This window comes from Pelmatolapia mariae, linkage group LG9 (genome assembly GCF_036321145.2).
Source record: "Pelmatolapia mariae isolate MD_Pm_ZW linkage group LG9, Pm_UMD_F_2, whole genome shotgun sequence".
Lineage (NCBI taxonomy): Eukaryota > Metazoa > Chordata > Actinopteri > Cichliformes > Cichlidae > Pelmatolapia > Pelmatolapia mariae.
Window position 1 is genome coordinate 38,308,430 of NC_086235.1, and position 21,394 is coordinate 38,329,823.

Sequence of the window (21,394 nt, forward strand, 5' to 3'; positions counted from 1 at the left end):
TGTGATGATATGGAAACAGCGTCTGAAACTAGGATGAAGAGAGAGGTCGTGATGAGCAAGCAGCAGTATGGATTCATGAGCAGGAGCAATGAAAGGAAGCTGGACCAGCACACATGTAAGCACAGCGAGACGGTGGGGAGGCGTGTCATAGATGAGGCAGATGGATCACATCAGAGATCAGCTCTGAATCTCCTCTTGTTCACAACGGTGATGACAGGTTGAGGCTCGCAGATTAAATGTGAGCTGCAGTGAGAGTGGAGAGCCAGGAGGGCTGGCAAGAGGATCGCTTCCAACATCAACCTCCATCACTGCAGAGCAGCTTTTCTTACCCGTGTTGTGTTCCCCACAAAAGTCTTTTTGTATAATTCTGAAATTATTTTTAACCTGTGGCAGTTCAACACTTACCTTTGTACCATTACAAGCTATTCGTTAAACGAATAACTGGAAACATTGAGCTGTTCGTTACAAACAGACCTCCATCTCTCTGTGGATGTACAGACACAAAAATAGTTTCTAAAACTCTTTATTTCATTAATCTGAAGTGAGATAACATTAATTATAGAAAATACCAACGCAGTTAAGGCTCCCCTTTACATTTTTAAAACATTAGTATAAGGTACAAACCCCCCAAAACAAACACAGGCTTCAGTCCCACCACCCACAGAATCTACATTTCATTCATGAAAATTAGTAATGACACTTGGAGAAGGGAAATGCTCAAAGTCATTATTTGCTGTTCGAGTGTGGACCAGTTTTATCATTACTGATTAAAAACAAGAGAAAGTGCAGCTTGACAACCACCAGGTTCAAATGACTCTTTGAGCTCCAGAACCACAGCTCGTACTGTTACCAACATTACAGTTTTTCATAAATAAAAACGCTGCACTGAACTTAACGAGCTGCATTTTGCTTCTCCCTCTCTCTCCATTGTTTGTTTGTCCGATCACAGAGTCCAGATATTCATTTAGACCAGCTTTATAAACAAGAGCAAAGTTCTGGAAAACTACAGGCTGCTGTCTGTGACAGCACTTATAATGTGTTTAACATGAAACAACCACAGGCCTCGATAACTCTGTCCCACAGCCACAGAAAAAGTCATTGAGCAAACTTGCTTTAACTTCATGGCACATTTAGACGGCCTTTATCCTTCGGCTTGGAGAGAGGAGGGGAAACAGCCAGTAATGACAGAAGCAGCAAGCAAGCACATTTATGCCATCAGAGAAGGGGTCCCTCCCCACAAACTCCCCCACAGGTATTCGTTATGACCCACAGCTACATGTGAAAGTTGAAATGCTTGCTGGTGTCGTCACCTGTAGGTGGAGTGCAAGATGTCACCCTGGTACCACAATTTAAAAACAAACAAAAAACAAAAACAAATAAGCCGTCATTGTGAATCTGAACCTAAACCAAGTTTAGCTAAAGGTTACCGGAGAGCGAGGGAAATCCAGAGTGAGAAATGTGAGTGGTTGCAACAAGACGAGATGTCCTGTGTGAAGTCTGTGGGGTTTGTGACGCCACAGGATCCGCCTCCTCACAAATGTTTCCATACATTAGCTCATTAAAACATTAATTACGAGTGAAGGACCGTCCAAAGGTCAACTCAACTCTCATCTTCAGTCAGAAGCTCCCAGACAGACACATGTAAGGAGCATCACACTCACATGAAGAACAGCATCCTGCTCCTCATTACAAGGAAACCTGGTACTGTTATGATCCATGACTGCAGTGATAACACAGTAGCATGCGTCTACCTCTTAGTGTGAAACAGCCTAAAGGCCGGAAACCGACGTTTGGCAGTGAACAAATTATTGTTTCGACAGGACAACAGTGATAAGGATTTAACGGTGAGTAGTTTGAACTGCTGCCACGAGTGCAACCCACCCACCAAACAGAAACACTAAACAGAAAGAAAACAGGACGGGTTTCTAAATCAACAGGAAATTTGTGCCGGTGTCAGCAGCTGGTAGTTATGAACCAAACTCCACTGTTTCTTCTGTGATGGGCTTGAACTCGTAGTTTCCTCTTCCATCCATGTGCAGATAATACTACAGGAACACAGAGTGAGTGTGGGAAGGAGAGAAGAGACCAGTGGGTTAAAACAGTAACATTTACCAGTACAAAGAGATGTCGTTTACAACAGCAAAGATCAGTTACAAATGTAACCAAGTGTCAGATGGTTAGTTCTAGGTAACAGTAAGCAACATGTTTCTGTACACACATGAAGAAGAACTGGGATGTCCGTCACCATTCACAGGTTACAGGTGGCTACAGTCATAAAAGCACCAGCACGCCGTAGCACTGACCGTTTCACTGACGCTAGCATAAGAAAGGACCCGAGCACAGCTTCAACCAATAGGATTCCTCCCTTCATGATCGCGACCAACAAGATCAACAGACTCAGCGGCCAACATTACACAGTGTGTGGCACATCATCTGGTGCCAGTGTTTATCAACACTGAACATCTTAATGACTTTTAATCATAGTGAGTAGATGAGGGGTGAAACAACAAACCACCCTGAATACAGTTTGTTGGAAGCCTTAATCACTGAGCATCACAGACGTGTCAGACTGAACTGTGCACAGACTCACTGGTCCCACAAACACTATGAGTGGTCTGCTCAGCCTCAACCAATGAAGCCGAGCGCTGAAACAATGACAGCACTTTGAAACATAAGAACATCCAGTCCTACCTCATGATGTTTCCACAGGGATTTCCTATGAGACACAGTGAACAAGGTGATGCCCACCTGTTGAGACAAAAAACAAACCCCCCTTTTAAAGAATACCATGGTGAGATTTCGCCACATCATCTCCAACCCTGCTGCAAAAGCTCATAGTGTATCATGGTCCCAGCAGGGCCTCCTTTCAAATGGACCTTTTCATACAGCTGACCCCCATCAGCATTTAAAGGTACTTAAGGCCAGAGAAAGGTGAGCTCTAGTGCCAGAGAGCCTTGTTGGGTTGCAGCCAGTGAGCTGTGTGGTGGTTGATTAACTAACTAACCCTTCTGACTTTCCAGCTTTTTGACCAACACCTGAGTTTTGTTGCTCTCTTTCTTTAAAGGCAGCTTCTGTGTGTCTTTGAGTTTAGTTAGTAGTAGAAACATTAATAAAACCATTTTGCCTCCCTGTGTGCTTCTGTTACTTTCCCTCATCCCTGGACCTTTCAGAGGAACGTACCATTGTGAATGTTGGATGGTTTGATTTTATGTAGCGACCCCCCTGACAGCTGATTCTTTGGGAAATGAAGAGAAATATATTAGGTGGAGTTGTCCTGGCAACCTGTGTTGTGCTTGTTAATTAAAAGTTAAGAGCTGAGGTGAAGCTGCATGCTCAGGACTGGCTGAGCCGTCTGAGGAGGCTGATCTGGATTCAGTGACTTGACAGCTTCATTTTAGACTGACAACAGTTAAAGGAGGGCGTTGCACAGATGTTATTCTGAAAGCAATGAATTCAGATCAAGGTCGGTCCCTGACATCACTGAGAAGTCAAACTAATATTTAACTGTTCAGTTTCTGTAAACAGGGAAACTTCTAGAAACCAATGAATTCCAAGATGCACTTTGATATGACTGAATGAAGAAATGAGCGACAGATTTAACTGGACGGGAGGAGTCGTGCCAGTGAGCAGGTTCACATAATTAGTCACTCTCTAACTGGCCCCAGTTCAGCACAAAGTTTTCTAGACCTGAAAACCCAGAGGCCCCCAACAAATGTGCTCATGTGCTATATTTATGTATATGCAAAGACATACCGTCCTGCAATGGGTGTAGATGTAATCCTCAACATCCACACTCACTGCACTGGTGCACTCATCCAGGATCGCAAACTGGGGCTTGTGGTAGAACAGTCTGGCCATCTACATGAAGAAATAGATGTGTTAGGTAAGTCAGTCACTGCTGTTCCAAAAGTTGACCATTTGACTGAAAATGATACTCAAATCCACAGCCACAGGGCAACTCCTGCATCACACTGCAGGTTTAGGTGTGAGAATAAAGCGCTCCTTCAAATGTGTCTGTTAGCAAGCAGAGAAGGGCTTTCATCCACTGCAGACCCGACCCGCAGACCCCGACCCTGCAGAGGGTGAAAGCCCAAACTTCATGCATCTGCCAAACCATGACTGGTTGGGCCAGAAAAACAAAGGAGCGACAGTAGAGGCGACAGTAGAGGCGACAGTGAATGGGAGAACCACACTGGCTGCAGCGTACAGTTCATTTTTAAACACATGCTTCGGACATGATCACTTTAAGACATGGAGGCAGTGTGTCTGTCTGATGGACCCACAATAGATGAGCCATTCCCTCACTGCCAGCATACTGCCCCCCCCCCCGGTGTGTGCTTTTCAGCATGTGGAGAGGTACGAGTGAGTCCTTACAGCCATCCTCTGTTTTTCCCCTCCACTGAGAACATCCATCCAGTCCTGGACAGTATCCCAGCTGCCCTCCCGGTCCAGGATGTGACCCAGCTGAACATTATCCAGGTATTCCTTCAGCACCTGTACACAAATGTAGAGTCACACACACATACACAGTGGCAGTGTGGAGGAAGTCTGCAGTGCCGTACCTGATCAGAGATGCCTTTCCTTTTTTGTTCTTCATGGGTGTCGGGGTAAATGACTTGGTCCCTCAGAGAACCCAGAGTCATGTAGGGTCTCTGGACAGAAACAGAGGAGGACTTGTGAAGGGATGCATTAATGCTGTGCTTGTGTTTTCCAAGCTGACCCTTAAACATGTGTCGTGGGTAACATCTCAGCAGAGACCTATATTCCAAAGCAGTATTTGGGCACGAAATGAGCATCTACTGAAGAATCGCTCAGACCTGTGTTTACACACAGGAGGCTTTAACAAACTAACATGCTCCTGGTGAACAGTGTGAAAAGTGCAGGAAGCCAGTGAGACTCTGGAGTAGTCTATAAACTCTGTGACAGTGTTGTGTTTTATCCCGTCTCATTCTTAGAGACCATCTTCCTCAAACTGAATCAGAGTTAGAGTTAGCCTAACCCAGAGCAAAGCTCACACATCACCTCCTGAAGACTCTCACCTGTGGGACGTAGAAAAGCTTCCCCCTCTCTGGTTTTGTCAGATGCCCACCAAACAGAGGCCACAGCTAAAACACAAACAAACAAATCCACATTAGAAAAGTAAAATCAGCTTTAGATGAAACGGATTACTGATGGTGCAGCCCTACCTCTCCCAGCACCCTGAACAGGGAGCTCTTCCCACAGCCGTTGGGTCCACACACAAGAACATTAGTGCCAGACTTCACCTTCAGAAAAGAGAGAACAGCGTCTACACAAAGTCCCATTGAACATCAAAACACAGGCGACAAAGCTATCTGAGCCCCGGCTGATCTCATGTTACAGTATCACACATACATGCAGCCATGAAAAGTTTGAACTGTGTCTGCACACCACTGAGTGAAATAAGTACTTGATCCTAAAACACTCGATGGAGATGAGGTAATGCAAAGTACACTTTACTTCAAACGTAAGATTTCTGATCAGGATGTCTCCATTGGGTGTTGCTAGGGGAGTATTCTCAAATCTGCAAAGGAGAGGAAAACACATCACACTCGATATCGTACTAAAGCACAAAGTGAAACCACACAAACACATCCAGCACATACTTGATTAGATTGTCTTTGTTAATAATCTGACCACTGCCCGGGACCAGAACCAGTTTCTCTGCAGCATCTGCTTCTAAACACAGCGGAAAAACAAATGATGACGGCAGCTGTCGGAAATCCACTTCATAGTACGATCAGGAGTCATGCGTACCCTTCTCCTGCTGGGACACCATGGTGCGCTCGTATTTGCCAGCATTAAGGTCCTTGAGCACCTTCATCAGTTCAACGATACGAGCCGTGAACCTGTCGGGGGCACAATTCAACACATCCTCAGTGAACAGCACACTAGCTGTGTTTGTTCTACAACCGGAAACACAACACACAACCCAGACAGCCCGAGCTCATCATGCCAATGCTGACAGCAGGCTGTTGGGCCACCAGTAACAAGCAGCTACAGCCAGGCCCTGAAATCAGTGGCCTGCCAGAGTTTAGCTTATTTTCATTAGTAAAGAAAGTGTCCGGTCAGAACTAGAAACTAAGAACAGACTGGAAAGAAGACAAATGTAGGACATTCTCATTATTATCCATTTAAAGATGAGCAGTCAAATCTAAGCTCTCCTTCTGCAACACTCACCCTGAGAGCCGGCTCATCTCCCGGCCAGCCAGAACAATCCTGCCCAGGGCCTGGGACATTCTCAGCAGCATCCTGCCGCTCTGGTAGTAGTCCTGCGAACACCAATCAGTCAAACCTCAAAGCCCAACATCACTACAGCATTACAGTGTTTGTCAGTTCATCATTGTTACAGCTGTTTTCCTGCTGTACGTCCCGACTGCAGCATAAACATACACTTTAAAAACAGCATTAAATCTATCTGTGAAAACTAATTATGCTGGACGTCTAACATGAGGACTGAAGGGACGCCACATTGTTGGATAGACATGAAAATGATCAGCCAACAGAGGGCCGAGTTCAAAGACACCCTGAAAAATCAATGCTTGGAATCAATCATGGACCCTTTCACAGATCTGGAATCAGTTGTCACGGAGCTCCCGGACAGTCGGAGGCGGAGCCTGGCAGCAGCAGATAGACTGAAGCATGGAGCCATTTAAAGGCAACACTTCATCCTCCAGATACTCCACACTGTTGCCACAGGAGGCTGGACACACCAGTGGGAATTCCCATTCCATGATCCATATCACTTATTTAAAGCCTCTCTCACTGGCTCCGCTCTGAGAGTCAACAGCGTCGCAGCATAGTGTGCAATATAACTGCATGCTGCAGTTCCCCTCTTTGCTGCGATCAGTGTTAGAGTTGGTGCTCTAAAGTGTAATGCATCACACATGTTGCACAGAAGTGTTTCCTTTAAACTTTACTTTCCTGTTTGTTACATATGGCATAATGACCTGAAACGCATCCTTTCATAGTTACCATTGAATAGAAGCCCACAGGTCTGCAGTGCCACACTAGAGACGGCACCATACCACTTTATGTCCCATACTGATACCACAAATTTGGATAACTGCTGATACCAAAATTAATCTGATATAGTGTATTTTTTAATCAATAAAACTGTTTTTTATAAATATGTTGCTGCATTTTGTACAAGTTCATACTCAAGTTTTTAAAAACAAAACACTAAAGCGATTCTGTTACACCTGTATGCAAAAAATACACTGCACCCAAAATATTTCATACTTCAGCAAAACTGATTAAACTTAAACCTACTCCATCCTCCCTATTCTGGTATTTAAAGAGTACTTAGCAGAAATATTAAACAACCTAACTAACAGAGTTGCCAACTCATAGCAAAAATATTAGGGAACCACCCCCCACCCTCCACCTCACAATGCTTAATCAACATAACTTTAATTTAATGCACGTGTAAAACAAAAGCACAGAAATCTATTATTTTTCTACAATATTTATATAGATTCAACATCTTTCTTCAACAGAATTGCAGACTGCACAGATGGTACCGTCCCAAAGGAAAAAGTACTATAGCTTACTGGGGTATATTAGACTTAGTTCCTATAGAGATTGAAAATGTGACGTCAAAACCGCAAAGGATTGTAGGTACGAGTGGCAAGCGGTACTAGCGCACGCAGGCTTTCACATGAAAACAATCACACAGTGATAAAAAGAAACACAAATAAGGGCAAGAAGCTGTTTTATTATTAACTGCAATAGCCGGTCGCATGACGGCCACGGGAAGCCGACGGGTAAAGAGATCGGTTTTTATCGGATTCTGTCGTGGAAGAAAAATTGTTCAAACCATGTTTCCGAAGTAACAAAGAGCCGACGGATGGCCTGGATTGCAGCCATTTGAAGACCAAATATAACGTTCCAGAACACTCCAGCTCACATGTTAGTCTGCTCCAAGCATTTCCACAAAGATCAGTCTTCTGTTGTAGTTATTACGTAATTTATCATAACATCATTGTTGATGTAGGTTACAAATAAGTCTTATATTGATTTGAATTGAATTCGTTGTGCTATGCTTTGTTCGCTGTGGCTTTGCGGGCTAATGTTTGTTGTGTTTTGTAGGAAAACCAGCCTACAAAATGCTGGAATGTGATCCAGACTGGGCAGCCTCTATCAGCCTGGGTCAGACCGAGTTTAAAGCTGCTACCACAGCCAGATTTGATCGGTTAAGAGAGAGAGCGATATCAAAACAGCCACGAACAGTCCCACATATATGTGCCCAAGTGTTGTATTGAAGCAATCAAGTGATGAATAAATGTTTTCCAGTGTGTTGTTTTGATGTGTTTTTTCTTTTGCATTGTTGATTTGTTTTTCACCGAAGCAGCTAATAAAGCATGATGGATTTTTACAATTTTGCCTCTTTCTTGTAAGATTCTATAATAGAATGAAACAATAATGGCAGTTATAAATAAAGACAATAATTGAATGAATTACGAAACACTTATTTTATTTCTACTAGATCTGAAAATGTTGTGTAATACTACAACCTGAAACAACAAACAGATTATCTCGTGTACAGGCCAACGCAAAGGAAAAAAATGTAACAACAGCTGTGAAATGGAATAGTCCAAATCACCAAAGTAAACTGGACCTGGGCCTGTTGCAGGGATCTGAAGTTACTAAACATTTTGTGAGTGTATGCACTCACACTTAGGACCATATAATTATGAATATGAGCGTGATGAAAGCTGGGCAGCACGCTAACGTCTTTAGTCCACTCTGTATGCTCATGTGGGTCTGACCCTTTCACTCCTTTGATTTTTTCCTCCTACTTTTTTTTTTTTTGCCTTTTCGTCACGTCTGTCTTTGTACGGACCTGCCGTGTTCTCCGTCGTTTTGTACATAACTGTTTTTGGGGCAAATAAAATGCAAGTAGGGATTAAAACTGCAGAATTAATGATTACCGGTGCTGGAAATGCTGGCGCTTGATGCAGTGTTTTGATTTTGTTGCCACTTGTACCCACAATGCAATGCGCGAAAGTCACGTGGTCTGTCGATCTCTATATACAGTAATGGACTTCTATACATTTAATTAGATGACCACTTTGGGTGTAAGATTCAGATAATTATTTATCAAAAGTTAGTCATTTTAAATGAGAATAAGAAAGAAAAGTATTTCTTTGTGCCCCCCTCTCCCTGTTAATGCCCTACCTGCCCCCCTGGCAACACTTTGCTAGAGCCGCCCCTGCACAGTTACCAGCTGTTAGCTACATAAAAAAGGATCCTGGTGTTATTTGTCTCTCAGAAACAGTTCATAACTTCAACTCATTCATGTCACCTAAAAGGTAAACCTGTTTCTCCATCACCTGTTCAGCTCTGATGATTCAGTAAGGACATCTCCTGGTTTCATCTTCATGTTTCCCTCTCACCACATATCCAAACCGACATCATGACCAGCAGCTTTTACAGCTGTGGCTCCAGCAAACATCAGCTGATACTAGAAATTAATATTAAATAAATTCTAACAACAGCTGATCAAGCTTAAACGTGCTGCTGTTGTTTATCCTCTGTCTCCTCTTTCTGGCGCAAAGTGAGCGATAAACAAACAACTAAGACGGGACTTGCAACAGAAAAGCCGATCAGCTGATCATTGATCAGTTTCATGATTGAAGTAGCAACAGGAGAGAGAGGGAGAGAATGAGAGAAGAGGCAGCTGTGCAGCAAAGACAGAATAACTCCAGCTTTGTGCCTTTTTTCCATTCTAGCTGAAGTCTGGGACAAATCGTTTCCTTTTCGCCTCAATATGGAACACCGATGGCCAGTCCAGCTGTGGCTCCATATATCAGTTGTTGAGCTTAACGTGGAAATACTATGCAAACATTCAGAGATGCACTTACACACTTTACTTCTCTGGGATCGTTTTCTCTGAGGTGAAATGCAGCGGTTTGGAAGCAGGTAGCGAGGCTCCAAATGCTCCACCAGACCACCGACATGTCTCGGAGACAACAGCCGCTCCATCACGTGACACATACTGCTCTGATGCGCTGAGCTGGGTTACGACAAGCAGCGCGTTTTGTGAGGTGATTTTGTGATACTTTGGATCGGATTACATTTTTTATTTCTCTCCGATATCCGATCCAGTAACTTAGGTCAGTATGGGACCGATACCGATACGTAATATCGGATCGGTCCATCTCTATGCCACACACCAACAAACCTCCATCAGGACACACGAGCAGAAACAGGCTGCAGCCCGACTGCTCATCAGTTTGTTACCTGTGGAAGTTCAGGGCCTGGCTGCTTGGCTCACGTCTGCAGTCGCTCAGTTAGCCAGGTGCATGTCAACCCCAGCCCAACAGCTAGGTTGGTGTTAGCATTAGCATGCTGTCTGTGCAGGTGCTTGTAAAGAGCTGAAGCTGTGTTAGCAGCAGCATGTATATTTGTGCCTGTCCTGGATGCAGTTTGCCCTTTACCATCACACTCTTATCTTTGTTGCACAAAAGCAAGAAAGTCATGTTCACATCCACGCTGCAGACTGCAGCACTATTCTCCTCCTCGGCAACTTGAACTGAAATCAGTTGCAGCACAAGTGCAAGTGGAACCGATGAGCGGGATCGATAGACAAGCACACTAACAACTCCAAGGAATTCATCTACTGGGAAGCCACAGCATCTTCTAGTGGGCTGTGTGGAGCCTGACTGGCATTTGCCACAGAATACCAAAACTGGCAGGTCCACTGGCACCGTGGGGTTTTCACAGGTGACGGCATGTTCACCCTGAGCATACGTGACAGACATGAAGGATCTGGAGAAGCTGTGGAGGATGCTAGGCTCAGCATGACAACGCTTGTTGGTGGGTGAGTGATGGTGGGAGGAGACCATCAGGTACGCACAGACCTCGACTGCCATGAGGTATTAGGATGACGCCCATCGTCTGATTGCTGCTGTCAGAACTTGTGGTGCGCGACTATGGCAGACCTCATGGATGCAGGCAGTTCCTGGAGAACGAAGGAACCGATACCACTGACTGGTTCCCACGACCACCTGACCCAAACTCAACGTAACACCTGTTCGTTCCGTGTGATGCTGCCAGGTTACACCTCAGACTGTACCTGTGCCTCCTGCTGCTAGAGGACCATTAGAGCAGCGGTCCCCAACCTTTTTTGCCTCACGGACCGGTTTATGCCCGACAATATTTTCACGGACCGGCCTTTAAGGTGTCGCGGATAAATACAACAAAATAAAACTAGTACCGGTACTAGTGTTTTATTCATAACACACGTGAAAAGACCCAGGAAAACCGAGTTAACGATAAAAACGATAACAAAATAACGCTGAAAACTGATAAAAACCATACATTTCACACCCGAGCCTCAACTCTCGCGGCCCGGTACCAAACGACTCACGGACCGGTACCGGCCCGAGGCCCCGGGGGTTGGGGACCGCTGTATTAGAGGACATTAAAGTCAAGGTTCTTCTAGCGATGCTGACAGAAGCTACAGTTCATTATTACATTAATAGAATATATTTGTAATCTAGATTCATCACAGCTTTAACAAATGTCAGCATGGATTTATAAAGTATTCTTTCAGACACGTGTTAAGTTACAGTACAGCTCTCCACACCGCTCACCTCCAGCAGCTCCGAGTGTGTGCTGTGTGTGTGCCGTGGATGGGACAGGTTCAGGAACGGCCGGCTAACCACCAGATATCCCACCACGGTGGCCAGATCTGCAAAGGAACAGTACGTGCACACAGGACGACACTTTGTTCTTGGGTTGAATTTGATGAAAATGGCTTCATTCTGTCAGTTACAGGCTGTTACTGATGCTCGTTGAGGATTGGACGAGGAGCACGTCAGCAAAACAACTACTACTTACACTTAGCAATGATACTGTCCACGACGCCCATAGAGAACCGGAAGAAGATGAAGTCATGCAGGTGGTTCACCTGGAAGAAGACACGCACCTTTGATACAGTCTGGGTTACACTCCCATATTCACTCATAGTTACCAGGAACTGGACATTTTTCCTGCTTTACTGGTTTCATCCCTCAAAAACAAAATGTTTGCATCTTCTAAGTTTGTCTACATGAGTACTTACTGAGGTCAAACACAGTCCCTCAGCCTGGGCTAAACCCAGGGTCACCTAAAAATGGTACTCACCAGTTTCTGGAAAACGCTATGAATGGTCTGTTTTTCCCTCTTGTTCCCATTGTAGAAGGCGATCTCCTCACTAATGAGAAAATACATCATTAACAAACACACCAAGCCTACACAGTAACAGACGAGTCACTGACAGGTTTACCTGTTGGTGATGAGGCGAGAGTTCACATAGCGGTACTCTCCCTCGTAACGCTGCTCAGTCACGGTCATCTTGCCTACTGGCCTCCTTAATCTGGTCAGGAACAGCCCTGAGATCAGCAGGTAGACCATCATGGTGGCTGGACCCTAGGTGGTGATGAATAAAGAGACACCAGTACACCTGAGCTTAAGATGTGCCCGCGGCAACAATGAGAAGACTTAACAGATGTAGTAAGGAGGTGGACCCACACCCTCACTGAAGGAAATATCCTGGTCAAAAACGACTTCAACAGTCCTTCGGTTTAGTAGAAATACTTCAGTACTATTGGAGGCCACCTGAAGTCTGGTTAGACACGCTTTTTCTGGTACAACACAGTAGCACAACCTCAGGATTGTTTGAATTCAGAAGGAGAACTTTAGGTGTTTATGCTGGACCAGACAGCGATCGACCTTCAGCCATCCCAGGCTCTGTCCTCCAATGCACATATTAAGGAAACATGCACACTGACAGACGCCTAAAGAAGGGAAGGTCAGAAAGAGTTGAAGCGTGTCTTTGTGGAAGCACACAATGGGAGCTGTGGTAACGCACAACAGAGTCATACTGTGGTAGAAAGCTGTGTGAGGCTGGTCCAGCACACATGTACACAGATGGGTTCAAGCATCAGCTCTGCTTCTCCTCTTGTTGGACAGGGTGATGGAGGAGATGGAGATGTCAGGGTGGGGTGATTTGTAGCAGAGGGAAAGCAGAAAGAAAGGAAGAGTTTCATGATGAGGAGGAAGGTGATTTCTGCTGACTCAGGAGTCCTTCTACAACCAGCCCAGACAAACCTACAGCTGACAGTGCTGATCACACACATCTCCTGAGAACCAACAGGAATCATTGTACTTGTTCCATCCCAAAATAAAAAGACATTTCTTGGAAACTTGCTTACCTGGGCACCGATGGCACTTGTCAGTTTGAAGATGTACAGGCCAATATCTAACAGAGGCTGCAGGACACAAACAGGAAAGAGTTAAAAACAGGGAAACACCACAGGAGGCCTCACGAGTCCAGAGCTGCTGTGGATTTTAACAGAGACACCAAACAGAAGGTGAACAGCTGTAGTTACAGACGCACGTTCAGCACAGAAAGGCCCCGCCCACGTGGTAGAGGGCGGCCCCCACCACTAGGGCAGGGCACTATGGCCACAAATATTTATCACGATATATTTGAAAATTTGCAATAACGACATAACTGACGCGAGACAAAATACTTTTTTCACTTAAACAAGCAGCTGTTTTTATGTGCATTAAAGCTGTACAACAATGCAACAGTGCAAATGCAAACTCCTCGCTGACAGTTTAACTAAAAGGCATTTCAGTGGAAACTGGCCGACATATCCTCAGCATAACCATGTAGAATATCCACACAGGTTAAAAAGAGGCGCTTTGCAACATGAAACTGCAGTGTGCCAAATAAATAAGTCAAACATGTATTTTTCGGACCATGAGGTGCACGGGATTATAAGAAAACCAAACAGATAAGTCAAACTTTTTCATTCTTCTTGCTTCCTGCACTTCGTACCATCGATTCATTAATGTTGAATTCTCTCACAGCTGCTCTGTTCTCATGATCTACTGCGCTGCTGATAGACTTTAAAATCCACTTCATACACACGTCTTTTAACAGGAGCCATATACACACACAGTACTGTAATCTTATGTTGAAGCACAGTACGTATCGCTCCACCAGGCTCCAGACTACGGCAGCCGTAACGCTCCAACGACCCATCGAGCGGTGCGGCTTCGTAGCTTAGCAAAGTCGTACTGAAACATTTTGACATGAGCGCCGTGTAGCACAGAAAATCGGTTCGAGGTCAGTGAGCACAACCAGAATTCATACATAAGGCGCACTGTCGATTTTAAGTGTGCCTTCTTATGTGAAAAAGACGGTAATAACGACGGCCGCTTGCATGTTCTACAAAAAAAAGTGCTTTGGTGCCCATCTGCCGGACAGAAACTCAGCCAGCTCCGCACATTATACTGGGATTACAGTGAATGGTCTGATGTGGCCCAGCCCTACCCACCACTCCACTAAACACTGCTGCACCCTCAGCCTCCTGGTAACCACACCTCTGCTATCGATTTAAAAACCTAGGTGACGATCTTGTTAAATTATGCAGTCAGAGGTTTTCAGTACATATATCCATGACATCAATTTGACTCTCCTGTGTCGCCTTGTTCTCCATCCACACACGGGGTGAGCATACTCTGATGCGTACAGTGTATTTACATCCCACTCTGGCAGAGTTACACCTGCATGATGGGGGAGTGCAGCTGTGTGTCAGTGCACTGACTGATCTGATTGATCATTAACATGTATGGGAGTACCTTGCTGACGTTGGAGTACAGATCCACCACACTGTTGCAGAATTTCTCCACATCCTGTGTCAGCAGCTGGTCTGCGTTGGCTACACGGTTGTCCAAGTTTCCCATTTTGTAGTAAGTGTAACCTCTGAAGAAGCAGGAAACAGAGTGCAGCAATCACCACGTGTCCCAATCACACAACAGATCTAATTCACTACGAGTTGGGTTAGAGTCCCTGTGATGGAAAAGAGGTTGATACTGTTTGCTTTGGCTCTCCTCTGAAGTGTTACATGTGGGTCAAAGTTCAGTAGTGACAAGCTAAGTAGCACAAAAAGAAAACGCTGCACCCACACGGCCCTAGCTGCATTTGAACAACATGTTCCAGGTGTTGTGTCAGTGACCACAGAGAGGCTTCAACACAACAGCCGACTGACACCGTCTCACATTTGTTCCCCAGATTTAGCAAACAAAGCCACTCGTTTCATTGAAGTTGTAGTTTAACTTGACATACACCAGCCTAACCATGCTGCTGTCAGCGTCTCACATGCACTGAAGGTGAAACCCTCTGCACGTGATGAAGTATTACTGGTGTACTTACTGCAGGTACTGGTTGTAGAGATGGTGGGTTAGCCTCTCACGAAACCTCAGCTTCAGCTCATTCAGACCAAACTTCAGGAAGTTGTTCACCAAGGATATCTGGAAACAGCCAGTCACACATTAAAAGAAGCTCCCAGGAGAACAGCGTGGCAGTAACAAAGCTAGAGGTGACCACCCACAGCTACAGCATGATTTCATGAAAGCCATGCAAACTAAAGACAATCAGCCTGGGAAGAGTCAATGCTCAGTTTATGTCAGTATGATAATTACACCAGTTTCTGTGCCTGAAAAGCAGTCAGTCACACAGCTGCACACACGCAGTCATTCACACTGTTAGCCAAGCAGAAACATGCTAGTGTGTGTTTTTGGTTTTAAATGGAATTATTTGTCATTCCAACAAAGATGTGGGAGCATGAACTACAGACATTAAATCAACGTTGGAGTGTCACAAACCTCAGACGTCAGAGTTCACACTTACAATTGGCATGAATTCAATAAACTTCAACAAGCAGATCTTGAAATCTTTAGTCGAACGACCAATAATTGCACTGCAAACCACAACAAGAACAAAGATGAGCAAACAAAGCCAAGGTCAGAGACAAACACTGAAGCTTGCTGTGTGCAATTTATGATGTGACAGGACACAAACAGAAGGATGGTGGGATCCTGACACGGAGCAACACTGGAACACTATTCAACCTATGCATTTCCATCTTATTAGCTGCTGTGCACTGGACTACAGAGGCCCCCGACCCCCGGCTTTATTGTACCACGTCTGACGGACAGTGGCTAGTGGCATTAAACTGGATTTGTTACATACATTACAAATATTTGTCAGATCCACCTAATCGCACAAAAAAATAAAAAAATATCGCAACCCATACCCAAGTGCAGTGTGTGCGTGTGCTCGTAATTCAAACTCTGCAGCAATATCAAATCTGTAATCAATAATACTTCAGTCAAACAGCTAGACGATGCTCTGGAGCAGCTTCGACTCCTGGATCAAACCATGACGGTCTCCACCATGAAGAAATGGATCAAACCACAGTCTCGGTCTTTGCTTGCTTAGAAGCATCAGGCCCAGCTCACTGGGCTTTCTGACATTTGCAGAGCGTACACAGAACAAGTCTGCATTTGAAAAATCCTCAGCTTCAGTCGCTTCTTAACAATGCAGCGTGCGACGGCTTTCACTGCTCCTAAAAACATGTTCTCAGCCAGCAGTTTCTCATCAGAAACAATCTGTGACTGGCAGCACTCGTGTGTTGGGGTCACGTGATACATGAAACGGCGCACACAGTATCTGAAGCAGAACAAGTTCATACTACACGCCATGTCTGATCAGCTGCAGGTGGAGCCAGCTGATCCAGAGACAGCTGTGCTGCTCATTACTCTGACATCAGACTGGCGCAGGCTGCTTCTAAAGCAGGAGTAACAAGCACACACTGAACAGCATTCCAGTGACTCTATGCCAAGACGTTACACATTACCATGATGACCACAGGTCAGTGTTTTACCTCAAAAGGAAAGCAGACCTCACACAAAGCACAACAACTCCAAAGCAGATGTTAAAGCTACCATGTTAATGGCTTCCCCACTTCTAATACAAGCACGTGTTGACAGTTACCCCTGGTATGACTGACATGTAGGAAAAAAAGTGCCTGTTGAACAGACAGCGGTCTCTGCTTATAATACCACTGTGAAGAATCAAAACAAAGTTCATCAATTCCTGTAAAGACAGCAAAGCAAAATCAGCGTTACATTTTCAGACTTTCATTGTGTGAGTAGCAGCAGAGAAACCCGGGAACGTGCTGTGCATCGGCCTCGGCCTGGTAGGGCATCAACATCGCTGATATACACTATGACCATACCCCACCCCCCCACATATACCACTCCAGTGATCCATCACCGTTCCATCTTTGTTGTGTCGTCTGATTTACTTTTGTAACAAAAACAAACAAACATCTTAAACACTGAAGCCTGACCTTTCGATCATGGTCCCATTCTGGATCATCCACACGTCACAGTAGGTTCTGGCCACCAACATGGCAGCAATAAACATAAGGTAGCCAGCCTGTGGAGGAGAGGGGAAACAGCGCCCACAGATTGGTTAGTGGAGTGTGTAAAAGACTGCAGTCAATCACAGATGTTTATTATCCTACCTTTGACTCTGCTCGTATCTAATGAACTGATGAGATAAGACGAGACCAGGAGCAGCCATGTGGCTGCGACCTTGACTTGTGGAGTTATTGTTTGTGTGTCAAAGGGCTCTGCTGCACACGCAATCAGAGTAACGCTTTGGAAACACTTTCCAAGTATCACCAGATGTTTTATGGTTGGCCCAGTCATCACTGGTCAAATAGGTGAAAGGCAAATGGACCTCAGTAATTAGGGCTGTCACAAAACTAGAATTTCAAATGTAATACCAATAACCATGAAAATGTCAGAGAGCAGCCAATCGAACACCACGGGGAGGGAAACACAGGCACGAGTACTTTTAAATGGGAGGACTGGCAACATGTGCCTTCAACATTAATGCTGACCAGAAGGAAGCAAAGATGTTGGTATCACTACCATCTTATTATCAGGTCATTACTGTCCAAGTATCAGATTTATACACCTGCTGTGTTTATTTCACTTAAAATGATGTGAAGATGTGAACACAGTAACCTCACTGTGATACGAACCAAAGCAACCTGCTGATCCGGAACTTTCCGGAGCCATGTAAGCTTTGTATTCTGGGATCCGGCAAGGTACTATAGATATGCGAGGGTCTGTATGGGCTAGCAAGCGAGCTGTGAGATTCTCCATGTTCTCCTATAGTCCTGAGCTAACCTTTGCTGCTCCCACTGCAGACAGATTTGACTTTTCTGTGTGAAAACAAACCAAACGATGGGGACCAGCTACACATGCAGCAACTGATACAGACCAGAGTACAAGAACTACAGGTGTGAAAACACCAAGTCACCAACTACATACTGGAAGCTGTGATCTCAGCTCAGATACGATGGGCACTGAGCCCTGGTGGGGTAATGACTCGTCAGTCTCTGGTCCTTAGAAAGGAGGAACCAGGATGTGCTCACTGACTGACTAATCATTACTATCACTGTTTAAATGAAATTTGTTATAATTAAGATTAAGACTAATAATTTTGTGCGTTAATGAGGTAAAAGAGCAAAGCAGTCAAGGCTTGTTTTGCTTTAAACTTGTACACCATCAAACACTGTCCTGGCTCTTCTGCTATTTCTTTAGAATAAAGGATGCAGTGTGTATACCATGCATGAAGCCTTTAAACGCAGCATCCATATAAGGGCCATTTTTCCTCCTGATAATCATTTAACAGCGATCAGGAGAAATGTACAGCATGTCTACACTGGCATGATGAAAGAACTGTCCACTGGCCTGGAGTCTAACAAAAGCACATGTATGAATAAATAAGAGAGCAGTGAGTGCAGGCAGTGTAACAGCTTGGTTCAAGTCTACTCGCTTGTCTTCACATCTTACCTCCATGCAGAAAACGCGAGGCACCAAGACCCGGAGGATCCGGAGGATCCGGAGAAAGAAAACTTTGTCCACAGCTGCCCGATCTTTCTTGCCATCCTTCTACATGAAGAGGTACAGACAAGCATTAAAGCCATTGCACCAAACTAAGAATTATGTAGCCTTTGGACACTTTAGACATTCAGGTCAGGGTGTTTCAACATACCTGTGTGTTCAGCACCAGATCTGAGCTTCCTCTGAAAAACAAGGCATGAGACGATTATCAGAAACACGCTGTTAGCTGTGGCCTCCCTGCCATCCTGTAGCATGAGGCCCGTTTACAGGATTCACACACGGGACTACAACCTCAGCGTACACCGCCGCAGAGCAGTGTTAGAAGCTTTCCCACAATTAACATTACTCACTTCACCTGCCAGCAGCTTTACTGTTGTTGTGGCTGACAGATAACTACACACACTAGCTTATTAAATTATACACACACAACTTTGGCTGACAGTACGACATTACTTAGAAAGATATAGTAGACGACACCAAGCCACAGATTTGACAACTAAGTCGTTTCCCAGTCAGCCCAGTCATAGGTGTCAGGAACACACACGTTATTTCTGTTTGTGTTGGGATGTATGCCGACCGAAACAAGAGGACCCCAAAGTGCACACAGAAAACGTGCCTGCTTAGAAACCCTGAGGGAGACTCCGGAGCACCGCGGCAGCGGCAGGTCGCAGTCACCTGTCAGCATGAGCTGCTAGCCGCTCCTCAGTAGCACGACTGTCGCCGCAAACCGCTGACAACCAGCTACTGAGCGACACAGCAGCCGCTTACCTGTTTGACTTGGTCCGCTTCCTGTGCTTCAGCAGGACTAACACAAACAAAATGCTGCCCGCTATGGAGGAGTTCCTAGCTGTCAGATATTTACTGAAACCCGCCATGACTGGGACACAACGACCGGCCTGCTCTCCACGGTCGACTTCTTCTTCGGCTTCTTCTTTATCGGCGGCTGACAACAACTATAGAGATGCATTACTGCCACCTACCTGTGGCTGCAATAATAATAATAATGATAATAATAATAATAGTAAATTATCATTATTATTATTTATCTATTTTTACTTTGACACGTCAAGTACAAATGCATATATGAATGGATGAACTGCCAAAGAGATCAGTAACAATGAATGAAAACATAGAAAACATAAATGTACATACAAAAAACAAATATCCATCATATCTAAATATCTATGCAAAAAATAAGCATGTGAACGAAGTGTAATATTAAGTAAAAGCTGCACTTACTTTATAATAGCATATGTTTTTTTTTTTTTGTGGTTCAGTCATTTTAAAGTACCTGTAAAGTTTTTTTATATATATAAGTTAAATTATAACTTAAATTAGCTCAATTAGTTTAAGATCTAACCCAGCTTTAGGCATAATAATCAATGATGGTGATAATGAGGTAGCTCTTCTGCCTTAAGCCATGTGCTTAGCCAGAGGTTGTTTGGTTTCCTTAATGTATAAAACATGACAATCATCCTGGCACTTACTACTGTATTACTACTCTAATAGTGTATTACTACTCTAATAGTGTATTACTACTCTAATAGAGTATTACTAATCTGTGCCGGGGGACTGCCAGGTGGGTGGACTCATTTTTGGCGTAGCATGTTTTGGGGTTAAAAGCCATAAAAACCTGGTCTTTAGAGAAGATATGTGTCAGCTGTTCTAATAGTACTGACACATAACCAATCATTAAAGTGTTTCATTTACACAGCAGTGTAACTGGGCCAACACTGGTGATCAGGACAAACAGTCACACAAAGCTTGTTATTAACTTGGTAAGCTAACCCACGGTTTCCCCTGGGGTTTCTGTCCTACAGTCTAATAAAGGAAATGTGGAATTCTCTACAAATTAACAGGAACTGTGCACGTTTCTGTGACAATGCAATGCATGCAGTTTCACTCAGCAGTTTTAGTTCTGTAGACTAACCTGCACATATAAAGGGTATTCCCCCCAGGACTGAGTCTCTATCACACTTAAAACAAGCTGTAAATAAAAATGTTCTCTCAGCTTAAAGGTTTGAAACTAAAAATAGAAACATAAGCTAAATCTATCTACAAATTTGATATGAGGTCAGTGTAGGTCCATCAAGGACCATGATCCTTATAGAACAACAAAATTGTTGTAAAAATGTTTTGTTCCCAACAGAAAAACAATCAAAGAATAAATTTGCATCTTTGTGATATAAAGAGCTCTTACATTCTTTTAATAATATCCAAAAATGTGAAGGCTACGTATTTTTCAAATTTTATCCAAGACAGCAAGAGAATTCAAAAGTTTTATTTGACACAATCAGAAACATTGTCACGTCTGCACGTCCTGCTCCAACTGTTCAGTCAAATAAAGAGTGTGAAAACTTTCTGTGTTAATAAGACCCATAATATCAAGCAAATATTAGCTGCTCATCACTCTTTGCACCAATCTCTCTGAACAGTCTCGTCAGTTTGGTTGATAAAATGAAGCCATTCTTTTGCCCACTTGACACTTTACCAACTTCACTGTTCAAAAAGGTCTCACACACCATTGCACCACTTGCTCTTAAGGTAATGAATAATTCTTAAATGTGTCCCTCCATATTTTAAACAGGCTGTTATTCACCCCCTTCTAAAA

The 21,394-nt window shown here is 44.2% G+C and overlaps 1 protein-coding gene across 2 annotated transcripts; it reads right to left on the minus strand.

Annotated features, from left to right (window-relative positions):
• Positions 1-502: 502 nt before the first annotated feature.
• abcd3a (ATP-binding cassette, sub-family D (ALD), member 3a) lies at positions 503-19,706 on the minus strand. 2 transcript variants are annotated; one of them, XM_063484542.1, is made up of 23 exons: positions 19,552-19,706; positions 18,935-18,965; positions 18,733-18,831; positions 17,214-17,302; positions 15,710-15,779; positions 15,233-15,330; positions 14,659-14,782; positions 13,221-13,277; positions 12,293-12,435; positions 12,151-12,220; positions 11,866-11,935; positions 11,619-11,716; positions 6,199-6,290; positions 5,776-5,867; positions 5,625-5,697; positions 5,479-5,542; positions 5,187-5,264; positions 5,040-5,105; positions 4,563-4,652; positions 4,375-4,494; positions 3,754-3,858; positions 2,692-2,748; positions 503-2,045 (listed from the first exon to the last, which is right to left on the minus strand). In XM_063484542.1, exons 1-23 carry the CDS (start codon positions 19,656-19,658, stop codon positions 1,968-1,970), a joined length of 1,971 nt encoding a protein of 656 aa, XP_063340612.1. In that variant the 5' UTR covers positions 19,659-19,706; the 3' UTR covers positions 503-1,967. The 2 variants fall into 2 exon arrangements, with proteins under 2 accessions (XP_063340612.1, XP_063340613.1); XM_063484543.1 differs by lacking the exon at positions 15,710-15,779 and adding an exon at positions 16,856-16,925.
• Between the last annotated feature and the right edge of the window lie 1,688 nt (positions 19,707-21,394).

Coding starts and splice junctions, on each gene's coding strand:
- abcd3a (XM_063484542.1), bottom strand. CDS start 19,658: ATGGCGGGTTTCAGTAAATATCTGACAGCTAGGAACTCCTCCATAGCG. Junction 15,331..15,709: donor TTATTGAATTCATGCCAATT/GTAAGTGTGAAC, acceptor GGCTGTTTCCAG/ATATCCTTGGTGAACAACTT. Junction 4,495..4,562: donor GGAAAGGCATCTCTGATCAG/GTACGGCACTGC, acceptor ATTTGTGTACAG/GTGCTGAAGGAATACCTGGA.